Genomic DNA, 14,026 nt, shown 5'->3' on the forward strand with positions numbered 1-14,026 from the left:
CCCTAACTCTGTGTATATATATATATATATATATATATATATATATACACACACATATATATAAACAATCTGCTCACCGCAACTATTGCAACATCCGAGACCCAGGTTTCAACTTACTAAGTCGTGATAAAGACCCTGCAAGTCGAAAGAAAGGTCACGCACACCAAAACTCATACGGAAAAACGAAGTTTTTAACTCTCCGATATGCATCGCTTCCACAAAGTAACAATTTTAGGCCACTCCCATCAGTGAACGACATTGAGGCCCGGATGCTTATAGGCCATACAGAGGTAAATGAATGCCATTTCAAGAGTTTTTAATTCTATAGGGTTATCGGATGTGGGAGGGGACGCTAGGACGGAAACATAGTAACACTGGTTGAAAGGGGTATTATGATGGGAAGCATGTTTAGGTATGGGGAGACCCGCGGACGGGGAGGAAGGATTGCACGAGGCGCGGTGGTTGTTAAGCCTAAGGTTCAGGGGTGTGGAACATTGATCTATGTAAAAGGCCGGGCAGAGGTAACAGGTTAGAAGATAAACAACATTCTTGGAAGTGCAAGAGGAGTGGGGGAAGGCCGCGAGAGAGTTGAATTGTGGGATGGAGTGGTGAAAATAGGGCAGGTTTTACATCTTCCTCGATGACATGGAGTGGGTATGGCTCTGGGGGTGTGAGGGGGTTTTGAGAGCGGCCTGGTGGATTTGAGGATGTCTGCTAGGTTGGCGGGACGTTTGAAGGTGACAGAGGGGCATTTGGGAAGAAGGTTGGAGGAAGTGTTGTGATTTTTGAGGATGGGGAATAGGTCCTTGGGGATGAATTTTAGGGACTGAATGCCTGGGAAGTAGGTAGTACAGATTGAGAGAGGCTGGGAGTCTGCGGTTGAGGCAGGCTTGGGGGTGTAGGAATGTTTGAGTATTTTTTATGGAGGAGAGAATCAGGGTATCCTCGTTGAAGGAGGGAGTGTTGAAGGTTGTTAAGGTATTTGTTAAGGGATTCGGGATAGTTGCAAATGCGGTGACCGCGGATAGAGAGGGAGTAAGGGAGGGAGCGCTTGGTATGGGAGGGGTAACAACTGCTGTAATGAAGATATTGCTGCTTATTAGTAGGTTTAGTGTGAACAGAGGTCAGGAATTTGTTATTACTAAGGGAAATAGAGACATCGAGGAAGGTGATCTGAGAGGATTAAATGGTGGGGGTTAATGGCAGAGATGAGGAATCATTGAGTTAGGAGATGAAGGAATTGAGGGAATCTAGGCTATGTGGCCACAGTAGAAAGATGTCATCAATGTATCGGAGACACAGGAGGGGTTACAGAGGATAGTTTGAAAGGAAATTCTCTTCCAGGACACCGAGGTGGAGGTTTGCATATGAAGGGCTGAATCTGCTCCCCATGGCACAGCCCTTTATTTGGAGGTAATAGTTATTATTGAAAGAAAAGGAGTTGCGGGTGAGAATGAAATTGGAAAGATCAATGAGAAAATCGGTACTGGGGATTTGAGGGGTAGGGCGTTTGGAGAGGAAGTGGCGTAGGGAAGAAAGGCCTTCTTGGTGAGGAATGGATGTGTATAAGGAGGTGACATCGATAGTAGCCATAGTAATTTGGGTATCAGGAGGGAGGGAAGTTGAGTGGAGCAATCTGAGGAAGTGATAGGTATCTTTCATAAAGGAACCTAGGGAGTGAACTAAAGGTTGGAGATAGTGGTCCACGAAGGCGGAAATTCTTTCGGTCGGAGAGCTACGAGAGGAGACTATAGGGCGGCCTGGATTGTTGGGTTTGTGGATCTTAGGAAGGATGTAGAAGTGAGGGGTGTGAGGTTGGGAAGGGGAAAGGAGGGAGATGTCCCTGGGGGAAAGATTCTCCTTAGGGCCGCGTTGTCTCGGAGGAAAGCGATTATTTCCCTTTGGAATGCGGGGTTAGGTTCAGCAGGAATATGTTGATGGGAAGAAGTGTCGGAGAGTAATCTGTTACATTCTTGTAGGTTGTCTGCAGTGTTAAGGACTAGAACTGTCGAACCTTTTTCGGCAAAAGTGATGACTAGGTTGGGATTGCGTGTGAGTTTTTTTAACTCAGCTACTTCGGCCGGGGAGAGATTAGGTTTCGGGTTTAGAGATTTAAGGGAAGAAGGATTCTCTATCTTCCGATGAAGACGGAGCGGAATTCCGTCGAAATATCAAGAAACAACGTGTGAGTGTTCTTCTTTTTTTGTGTTTCTATATTGTGTGTTACTGTGTATTGTACTATATGTATATATATATACATATATATATATATATATATATATATATATATATATATATATATATATACATATAGTACAATAGGAAGGGGAGGGGTACGCGTGATGCCATTGCAGTAATGAGATTATTAATCGAGAGGAATATAGAACACAACCAGGAGGTATTTGCCTAAACTAAAAATTAAAATAGGAGGGCAAAAACTAGAGCAGGTAGAACAGTTTACGTATCTAGGAAGTGTTTTGGACCAACACGGTCAAAGTAGTAGGGGCGTAAGGAGAAGAATTGCGCTAGGCAAAGAGGCTTTCACAAGGAGGAGGGAGTTGATGACAGGGACGATGAGTAAGGATGTTAGGAAAAGACTCGTAAAAACTTTGATATGGAGCGTAGCTATGTACGGCGCGGAAACGTGCTCATTGAAGCGGGAGGATAGACGTAGACTGGAGGCTTTGGAAATCTGGGTTTGGAGAAGAATGGAGAAGGTGAAATGGACAGAGAAGAAAACAAATGAGGAAGTACTTGGTATGGTGGGCGAAGAGAGGGGTTTGTTGGGAGCAATCCTATGGAGGCAGGAAAAGTGGATGAAGGAAAGCGATTGACCGGCAGTGGGATATTGAAGGCTGTAATTGAGGGGAGAATGCTAGGCAAACGAGGAAAGGGAAGGAACAGGATAGGGATGTTGGACGGGATGAAAGTAGGAAGGAAGTACTCATAGCTGAAGAGGGACCTGATGTAGACTGGGATGTTGTATTTTGCTAGGGGTCACAAATTATTTTAATTAGTAATCATTGCTAATCAAAACCTACCCTAACCGGTAGATTACCTATAAATAATATATATATATATATATATATATATATACTACGTGAAGTTCTACACGTTGGGACGTCTCAAATATAAACAAAAATCGATTGTTGCCTTTGACGTATTGTCCTGCAGTTTTGCGGTAGGCGCGAACTTTAAATCCATTCGAACGAGTATTAACGCGAAATTTTCAAATCCAGACGAAGTTCTCCTTAACGGCCTGCGGTGAATTTAAAATAATGATCAAGCATGAAAATTGTAAAAAAAATGCCTTAATCCTGGTGTTCCATTCAATTTTGTTGCTCTATTGCTAACAGCGGCCAGAGTTTTTAATATTTTCACCGAAGGTTTCCAACGGCTCGCAATAACCGCCGTGAGTCGAGATTGAAGTTTTGGAGTCGGATCGCTTCGGACGAGCATTCACCTTAAAGATGCCTCGTTTAATTTTTATCGACAAAATTTCATCGCATCTTGGTCGTGGAAAATGTCATCGTGTCGCGTAAGATGTCCCTTGGCCGCGCGAGCAATGCCTCGCGGAATAATACCACTACCTCCGCTTGTCCTAAGGTTTTCTCCTTCCAGATCCGCAACACTCGCGAAAAATTCAAACGCTGTAAACTGAGATGACAATGTTTACAGCTTGATAGAGGGACCCGTCTTGAGCGGTTTCCGCCTTTGACAGGTTTCGCAGTCGATGCACCGGGGGGGGGGGGCGAGAGCCGGAAACAAACAAGTCAGTCTTTGCGGTGAATCGCCACCATTCAAAGAGAGGCGCACTCTCTCTCCTCCTCCTCCTCCTCCGACGAAGCGGTTAGGGAGGGGAGAACGACCTCTGCGAGCAAGACGTCACAAACACTCGCGCACCGAAGGTTAAGGACGACCGCGCACACGCACAGAGTGACCTGCAACCGTACGCACGCGCTTCTTCTGCCGGTTCTCTCTCTTTCTCTCCCTCAAGAGAAAGAGAGAGATTGATTACCGATGGCCTTGCACAAGCGGCCTCCTACGTCACCGAGCACTTTAAAGGAGGCGAACAGTTCCTTTGCCGCGAAAAGAAGGAAAGCACAGGTCCGTTCGCTCGGTGAGTCGACGGGTGGGGCGCCATGGCAACGCCGAGTGACCCCCAGCAGCGGCGAGGAGAGAAGGTACGAGGAAGGGGAGGGCTCTGAAAAAATAAAGAAGGGGGGAATTAAACTATAATTGCCGTCCCTGCCTTCGCTGACCATTCCCGCGTAATTGACCATTCATGATCGCCCTCTTGGATGCCCCGCGGCGAAAAGCCCTTCGCCGCGGGGTCACAGATGCGATACGTCTCGATTGCTATACACACACACACATGCATAAAAAAAAATATATATATATAGTCCCGGTCAAGGAAATATGTTTACACTTGTCATCTGCTCGATTCCCCCTTCCCACCTCTACTGTGTTCGTCTTTTATATGTGTTCCTATCATTTTTCCTCTATTTCCATGTGAATTAATATATACTAGTACATATATATATATATATATTACATACAGTACATTATATATATACATATATATATATATTTATGTATTTATTTATATATATAATATAATATATATATTTATGTATTTATATATATACATATATATATATATATATTTATATAATATATATATACTACCTTGATCAAAAAGTTCCCGGAATAACCACCGTGTGGCGCTCCCATCGTTCCGATTTGAGTTGTGTTTTTTTTGTTAAATTGGTACATCTGTTGTTGATATTCCCTTTAAATCTTAGTGTCATAACTTGACATTTGCAAAAGTTACGTAGCCAAGAGTACATCTATCTCTGTGTGTGTTGGCGATTTTTTACAATTTCAGAAATGGATTTAAATTTGCAACAACGAACTTGTATTAAATTTTGCGTAAAAAACGGATTTAGTGGCGCACGGACGTTGGAAATGTTGGAAAAGTGTTTCGGCAACGATTCTCTAAAAAAAACGGTCGTTTACCAGTGGCACGAGCGGTTCAGAAGTGGTCGTGAGTCAATCGAAGATGATGAACGCAGTGGCAGACCATCGACATCGAAAGTCGGTGAAAAAATTGATAAAGTAAAAGAAATGTTGGTCAATAACCGCAAATTAACCATCAGAGAAATAGCGGAGGACTTGAACATTGCCTATGGATCCGCCCAAGACATTGTGGTTAATGATTTGGGTTTCCGTCGTGTAGCATGCCAAAAGACCTCAATTTCATGCAAAAAAGAGACCGTGTTGACGTCGCAAAAGACATGATTTGCGAGGCTGAATCCGATCCCACATTCATCAAAAGGATCATTACTGGAGACGAGACGTGGGTTTATGAGTACGACACGCAATCCAGACATCAGGCAAGTGAATGGCGTTCACCAAATGAGCCGAGACCAAAAAAACCACGTCGTTTTCAGTCAAAAAAGAAGGCAATGCTGACGGTTTTCATGGATTACAACGGTGTAGTGCATCATGAATTTTTGCCAGAAGGCCAGACAGTAAACAAAGAGTATTATTTGGGCGTTATGAGACGTTTGCGTGAAGCAATTCGCCGAAAGAGACCAGAAATGTGGGCAGAACACTCGTGGATTTTGCACCATGATAACGCACCGTCGCACAGTGCTATCATTATTCGTAATTTTTTGACGAAAAATGCAACAAATACCATCCAACAGCCACCGAATTCACCTGATTTGGCTCCCTGTGACTTCTTTCTGTTCAATCGAGTTAAAAAACCATTACGGGGAACGCGTTTTAGCAGCCGAGAGGAAGTAATGGAAAAATCGCAGGAAGCACTGATGGACATACCGAAAACCGACCGTAACTTTTGCAAATGTCAAGTTATGGCACTAAGATTTAAAGGGAATATCAACAACAGATGTACCAATTTAACAAAAAAAACAGAACTCAAATCGGAACGATGAAAGCGCCACACGGTGGTTATTCCTGGAACTTTTTGATCAAGGTAGTATATATATATTCGAAGCAGAATGCTCTTCGGCGACGCCCAAATATATAAAAACATAGATTACGGCATTTAAACACAAAAAGAAAGGACATCCACATATGTAGTTTTGACGTTCCGATGGTACGGCCGTCACCACGTGATCGTCCAGGGAGCGTTGGGCTACTGAGTGGAGGGGCCGGGTCCGATTCCCGGCTAAGACTCCTCTAGGGGCACCCTCAGCTTAACTCAATCTGGCACGGTGAAGGTAACGCCCCCAATCCGGATGTTTGAATTTCACTGCGTGCCGTAGACGGGGTGAACTCTAATGGCACCTGCCAAACCGACCTTCGGGTTGATTACTGTGCATAAACTATTAAGTTAGGAACAGACATTTCTTAATAATGGTTAAAAATATTCAAACATGGAAAAAAGTTAATTTATTTTTCCATTCGCTTTTTGATTGATCTCTCAATTTTGCGAAATTGTTCAATGAAGGAAAAAAAGAATAAAACTCCGCAAATCCACATTAAAAATAAAGTTTAATTAAATTAAAGTTTATTTTTCATGTGACTTTACCAAGTTTTATTCTTATATTACTCTTCACTTTTTAACGTAACTCGTATGCGACGCGCGATTCACGTAAGAAATCACATAAAAATTGACAATCAGTATGCTTTTCATCCATCTTTCCCCTGCCTCCTCATTATTTCTCCCAAGAATCCCCTCTCCTTCCCTTTCACCACATCTAGCACTTCCTCATTTGTTTCCTTTTCGGTCCATTTCACCTTCTCCACTCTCAGATTATCTCAAAATACCTCCAATCTACGTCTATTCTCCTGCTTCAATGACCACGTTTCCGCGCCGTACATTACTACGCTCCATATCAAAGTTTTAACGAGCCTTCCCTCTTAGCATAAGCATGTCTTCGTTTGATTTCTTTTCCGTCCATTTTGCTTATTCCATGGATTGCGTTCAGCTCGATTTATCACCTTTCACCTTAACTGGATTAGGTTAGACGGCTCATTTCTCCGAGTTTTCTCAGGCGAGATCATCTTAAACAACAGTCAGATGTTCAAAAAAAAGAAACACCTCAAGCGCACTCTGCCGTTTCGGCCATTTTCCCATGGACGTCCGATTAATTTTTTTATCAAGCACGCGGAAAATTGGTCTCCTCTGAATGCATCTGATATATCTCTCAAAACGCAGCGTTTTGGTCTCCACTTCAAACCCCGCGCCAATTAAGGGCAGCGGTCATTCCGCCCGTCCCTCTCATTCGGACCTTCACCGGTGTAGTTTTATTTTCATTCGAGCTAGAAGAGGGGAGCGGGCACTCTCCAATCCAATCCAATCCAATAGCGTCGGCTCAATCATCTCCACTCGTCCGACGAGGAGACTCCTCGCAACTTCCGTTTTTTACGAGAAAAAAATCATGTCGTGGCGCGGGTGATGGGAAACCTGAATATATTGTTTCCTTGAATTAGCGTTGGCCTTCGTCCGATCCTCCCTCCGTTCGCTCCGTCTGGAGGATCAGATGCGCGCGGATTTAGGCGCGGGAGGTCAGCGATGAGCGGCGAATGCACATTGGGGTTATACAGATATTCGGATTCATCTATCCGATTAGGATCGAATTACTCACTTTCCGCAGTGAATAAAACAGCTTATTAACTTTCCCGCACTTGGTTGATTACAGAATTCCGAGCAGTTTCAATGGTCGCGGGTTCTTCACCCGGGGGTCCAATTGAATTTAGACGTGGAAGCGTTGAAATTGTTGGATGTGCGTGAATTAAAAAAGCGCGCTGAACTACGAACTGAAAATGTAAACTGCGGAAGAAGGAAGAGTTTACCCATCTCGCAAAAGTTTTAGACCAAGGTTATCAAAGACTTAGGAATAAAAGAAGAAGCATTACACTTGGAAAAGAGGCTTTCGCAAGGAAGATGGAATTGATGACAGGGTCGTTGAGTAAGGATGTTAAGAAAATACCGATATGGAACGTGGTTATGTACGGCGCGGAAACGTGGTCATTGAAGCAGGATGTTAGACGTAGATTGGAGTGGAGAAGGATGGAGAAGTTGAAATGGACCGAAAAGAAAACAAACGAGGAAGTGGCAGGTATGGTGAGAGGGGAGGAGAAGGGATTGTTGGGAGAAATCCTATGGAGGCAGGAAAAGTGGATGAAGGGGGTGTTGATCGGCAGACGGATGTTGAAGACTGTGAGATAGAGGGGATAATGTTAACGGCAAAGGAGGAAGCAGGGATAGGAATAGGGTAGATAGGGATAGGTTAAACAGGATAAAGGGAGGAAGGAAGTACAACACAGAGATGAAGACGGACTTGGTTGTGGAGTAGGTGGTCAGGTTGTGTTTTGTGGGAGAGGCAAGGGAATAATCACCGTGCCGTTCGATATTCTGGGTCCATCTCAAATCCTACCTTAAACGGCAGTGTACCAATAATAATTAATATTGAACATGTTTAAGTATCGTTAATTTTAATGCCTACCATGAATTGTATAGAAAAATAGCCAATCCTGCATCTTCTTGATAAGAAAATAGTTGCCCAAGGACTTAAAATTTAGAGCACTCTTACAAAAGAACGCTAAATTCCTCCCCGTCACATGTCTTCTTCCATGTAACTTAGCAACGAGTACTCGAAGGTCATGAAATCAACGCAATTGAGCGCACCAGAGTACGAGCGCGGCCAAGAGCTGAAAAATGCCCAATTTAAAAAAAAATAAACGTCTACTCCTATTTGTGGATTCATTAAAAAAAGAGTAATTTAAGTTTAAGTTGGATTGACCCCAGAGTTCGAGATCGCGAACGTAACCCAATCGCAAGTCGTTCCCTTTCCTCGGGACGCTAAGGGAAGGGAAAGGGACTCGTATGAATTGCCGGCCGTCACTGTCGGCCCGATGTATAACATTGCTTCCATCAATGCCATATTACACACACCCGTCTAAACTCCGAAATCGATATATTCTCGGGGTCTGTTATAAGTGGCTGCGATCAGTTTGCGCAATTGAGACCGTAGGTGATTTGTAAATACATCGCTTTAGGCTGATCCAACTCCCAGCGGTTCCGTTTCCCAATCGTGGAGCGGGAGGAGGGGATTTGGGGGGGGGGGGCAGGTGCCAAGGTCACAGCGGCGGCAAGTGCCATTCCCGAAGCACACTTCTCGTGAGTGGCGACAAATAGCAGCGTTTTCTTATTCTTGGCACTCTTTTATTCTGCAGGAGTACGTGGAGGACGCTGTGGTCGATGGCATGAAGGCTTACCTCTTCCGATTCAAAGAAGGCGCCTTGAACAACAGCCGAGAGGAGAACCAATGCTACTGCAAGAGCACCTGCCTGCCGCCCGGATTGGTCGACGCCGAGTCCTGTTACTATGGTGAGAGTACGACCGCGCACATACGGCTCCAGGCAATCAAATCAATATCTGAATTTTGGTCAGCATTTAGATTAAAGTCTCCAAGCTTATTCAATCTCGGTTTGAGAAATTGATATTGAAAGACAATTGACGTTATTAAAGTAATAATTGACCCGGGCATATTATACTATATTTAATGAAGCTGGTATACGTTGTATTTTATAAATACCAATTATCCTCAAATCCTCAATTTCTGATCCTTTTTCAATGAGGCCATCAAAATTCACTCCAGCTAGATAAATGCGGCGGTTGTCGCGAAAAAGTAAACACTCTTTTTAGGGTAAAGAAAGAGGAATAATGTAAATTTTTACTGTTTTATTTCTCCAATCAGTTTCTGCGAGGTTTTCTTTAAAAGTTAATTTTTTAGAGCAATAGATCCAACGAATTTTTTTTTGCAAAAAGAGTCGTCCGAAATTTTTTGGCTACCCCGCAAGCTACCGCTACGGTGCGTGGCAGGGGGTGAATACACCAGACTAATTTTGATACGAATATTTTTACCCCAACTGCGGTAGGAGAACGTTATTTTGACCCCTTAACGTTCGCGAATAAAAATACATCTTAAATCTACCTTTTCTACCCTTCATCTCTCTAATTTTATTTTTCCTAACGTAGTACGACAGGGGTAGTAATACATTTTCAACATCATCACTGCTAATCAGACATCCTTACAATTTATATGCAATCTGTAATTTAACATTCGCTCCATTGAGTGATTCTCAGCCTAGCTCCTCTAATATTTTGAATAGGCCACTAAGTGCATCATAAAAACGTTTTATGATAAACTGTTTCGTACGTATTGGCTACGTATCTTCACTACGCTACTAGAGATCCAATTTATTTTCACCAATCCGCCATCCGAAACAATCAGCGATTATACTCGTAATTAGAATGATTGGTTTAAAAAATTTAAAACTAAAGAAACGTGTCCAAACTTTTCAGTTTCCAAAGAAATATACGTTCATCATACGAAAATGGGAGAAAAAACATATTTCCACAATTTTTGAAATCTGTTTATGGAAAGTTTAGAAATTACGACCGAGGAAGTTAGAAGAGTATTTCAGCGGCCTTCGGCGGTGTTTCATTTGCGAAGGGTGGGTTATGACTCAAACGTACCACTTTCAACTTTGTTCCATTTTCAATTCAATTATCAAGTGTAAAATGCGGTTCCAACAAAATATTAGGCGCATACCTGCCGACACATAACTGCACAATTATACGGACGGACGAGTGTCAACTGGATAACGGTCGAAACGTTTTCGTGCCGCCTTTAAAACGTATATTGAGGCACCAGAGTCGACGTTATTTTTAAGTAAGACTCTGTTGGTGATTCTCCTTCGTTGTGCATATGTTTTAATTTCACTTCTCCTCAGGGTTCCCGATCGCCCTTTCGTATCCGCACTTCTACCAAGGAGACGAGAGCTTAATCGGCGCCGTCCAAGGCATGAAACCAGTCGAAGAGGAGCACGCGTCCTACTTCTACATACAGCCGGTGAGTAGAGCAGCCCCTTTCCTTTAACTATCCACATACTATTTCGTGGGGCATTCGGCTCACGATTGATGACAAGACCAAAAGAGGGCATTAGTTTGAGCAGTTTTCATTATTTCGGTAATTGTTTTCACATCAGTTTTCCAATGGACGGGGTAAAAATTGGAAATTCACCATATTTCTTTCGAAAGACCTTTGGTCAAAGCAAAGTGTTCTATGCGCGTGTGGTATATAAACTTCACCTAAAATTCTTGAAAACAATGCATTTTCCTATGCTGATGATTTTACATGAATCCTAAACTTAATTAAGGGTAAATTACATTCAAATACGCATTAAGACTATTTTTGAAGGTTTTCGAATAAATATAAATCGCTCAAGCGGAACTACTCAAGAACTGTCTGGAAATAAATAACTAGAGATTTATAAATCCAGGTCGGTTCTCTGTGACGCCGTAGAAGTAAATTTACGGTAAATTAATTTCTACTGTAGTACTCTAGTTTAGATTGCAAAACAATTTTTTTAAATTTATCATCCACGTTTTACTCTTCCTCGCTGAAAAAGACGTTCTTAACTTGTTATCTTATTCGATTATTAAGTTTAGGGCTCACAGTTAGTCATTAGTTATCTTACATTAGAGTACGCAAAATTATCATTCGATTTTTCATTTTTATAGACACTTTTCTATACAGGGTTCGGCGCTAAGATCCGGACAAATTTCAATTTGAATTTCCCGCCATATCGTAGTTCCACTGGAGGTCACGATTGGCGTTCTTGGGATCTATAGGCATCTAGTAAACAGTCTTAACATCAAAATGGCCGAGATGTTACGCACGAGTGCGGAGTACAATCGAAGAGCCGCTATTATCGAAAGTGTTGTCGCGCTGGGCGTTATATTTCGAAATAGTTCGATTCTTCTTTTGGTGTAGCCCACAGATCAACTGTACCATACGAATTTGCGGCTGAGTGTCATGACTCGAACAAGTCTACCGGGGGAAGGTTTCGCTAACCCGGCGAGGAAATCTCATTCGAGGAAAAGCGTGCTTGTCCGGATTTAAGCGCCGCGCCCTGCATATCTTTCCCAAAATGCATACACTGGTTCCATTGAAGCCTGCAGATATCGACTTCAAAAAAACAGACCATTCGGGACTTAATCTTCCAGCTGCGAATTTCCTCAATAAATAAGATTTTTGGAACTCTTTCAAGAAAATGACAGAAATAATTGGAATTTAATAAATGTTCGATGACGTGCTGCACATTCCAGTTAGATGCTTTTTTCTCTCGGTGCTTCCGACTCAATGGAATATCATACCATATCGGGTTTTGCAACTGTAGGAGGCATACTTGGAACAAGTCGTTTTTAAGTACGCTTCGCGACTCAAAGAAATGCTCAAATGTATTTTTCTTGGACTGCATTTATTGATTTCCACGCGTGCTGTTGGCAACACTGATTTCCAGTCCCTGTATTCTTGGCAAACAAGCTGCGGAATTATTCAAAACTCAACCTGGGCCTGTCTCTCTCCATTTTAGACAATGCTCGAGGAAAGTTGGATCGGCGCAATTGCACATCGCGTACGGGATGTGCGAGATAGAATTCCACCAATGCTATTATGTATAAGCAACAACTCGGCTCTCACCCACTCGATAGAAGCCGCTCCGGCATTAGGAGGTGAGCACATAAAACGCCAGGACTCAAATTATTTCGAAGCCTCTCTTTGAACGAAATGTTAATGCGGAAGCTTGCGCAGATCCTGCGAAATAGAGCGGTCGTATTCCTCGTGGGGAAGACCCTGACATACTTACTTATTGTAGTTATGCGCAGCAGATCTTGCTATTTAAACGCGCGCAATGGTGCGTGGGTCGGTGCACACACACTGCGACGTCACACTCGAAAAGGACTTGGCATGAAGCACTGGGTTCTCTCGGTGGAAACGCTCGCTTCATTTGAGCGCTGAAGTGCGCTCACTCCATTTCCTTCCCGTCGGATGGGATGTTGAAGTGCCGAGGCCCCGACGCCCCCCTAAGGCCAATGCCATACTTCCTCTCTCCCCACACACTGCCAAATTTGTCGTGATACTCCCTCGTGAAATAATTGGGAGATACATTTTTGTATGGTAATCTAGTGGTTCACCGATACGTTCGATAAGTCTGAAAAAAACAGCATTAGCTTACGTTAGGTCTTAACTATGCATAAAAGAAACGTCTCGAGTTACATAAAGCAGAACGAAAATGCACTAAAAACTAGCCATGATGAAAGGAGGGTAATTCTCGTAAATTTAATCTTGAAAACGGTCCGAAGGATTTTGATAAAGTGAGGAATTCACCGTTCTGGGGTCTGAGAAAGCGATTTCTTAGGATTCCCACTCGGAGAGAAGTCACTGAAGCGGGTATGATTCATTAAAAGGGTAGCTACGTTTTGCTTACGATACATAATCAAATAGACATGCCGTTGTTCAGCTATTGCGCTTACGAAAATAGCATAAAGTAGGAATAATAATAATAATAGTCCACAATGATTCTGATGGTGGAATTACGTGTATGTTAAAATAAAATGTTACTACAAATGTTCTTACTCCGACCCAAACAAAGTAAAACTGATAACCCACCATTGTTCGATGCTGATTTTCTATTTTAGCTCCAATTTGTCTTCCATTTAACTTCGCTCATCGATAATGATGGAGTATATTTAACATTTCTCAAGAGAGTACATTCAACCCGTCAACGTATAAGAAGTAAGGCTCGATCTTCCACGCGCCATCAATTAATGAAATGCGGCTGAGGAAATGCAGACGTTAGAAAAGGGCTTTCGCTAAAGCGAAGGTGAAGAGGAACTCCGGATGTTTATTCCCCCCTCCTTGCAGACTGTGCAGGGAAGGCTTCGATGGGTCGAGCGCAATTGAACCGACGCGATTTGGCGGTAAACACGACTGCCTATCCGCCAAACGATCGCTAACCGCACTCGGTTCATGATTTCCCTTTGGAGTGACATCCGCAGACTTCCGCTTACGCAGAAGGACGAGAGGAATGGCACCGTGCACCTCAAGGTCGTGAACTCATCTTGCGGACGTAATAAAAGGAGTGAAAGCCTGGCAGACGTGACGCCGGGAAATTTCAGTGTGGTTGCAGCACAAATGATCAT

The 14,026-nt window shown here is 43.1% G+C and overlaps 1 protein-coding gene across 1 annotated transcript in view; it reads left to right on the forward strand.

The window, feature by feature from the left end:
- Window positions 1-14,026, forward strand: part of LOC139695696 (scavenger receptor class B member 1-like) — a 123,432-nt gene that overhangs the window by 98,281 nt on the left and 11,125 nt on the right. Inside the window, exons 7-8 of the mRNA XM_071594473.1 lie at window positions 9,211-9,364; window positions 10,774-10,892. Coding sequence (XP_071450574.1) covers window positions 9,211-9,364; window positions 10,774-10,892 — 273 coding nt within the window. The remainder of the gene's footprint in view (window positions 1-9,210; window positions 9,365-10,773; window positions 10,893-14,026) is intronic.

The sequence above is a fragment of the Hetaerina americana genome, unplaced genomic scaffold, assembly GCF_022747635.1.
Source record: "Hetaerina americana unplaced genomic scaffold, ioHetAmer1.1.p SCAF_62, whole genome shotgun sequence".
Classification (NCBI taxonomy): domain Eukaryota; kingdom Metazoa; phylum Arthropoda; class Insecta; order Odonata; family Calopterygidae; genus Hetaerina; species Hetaerina americana.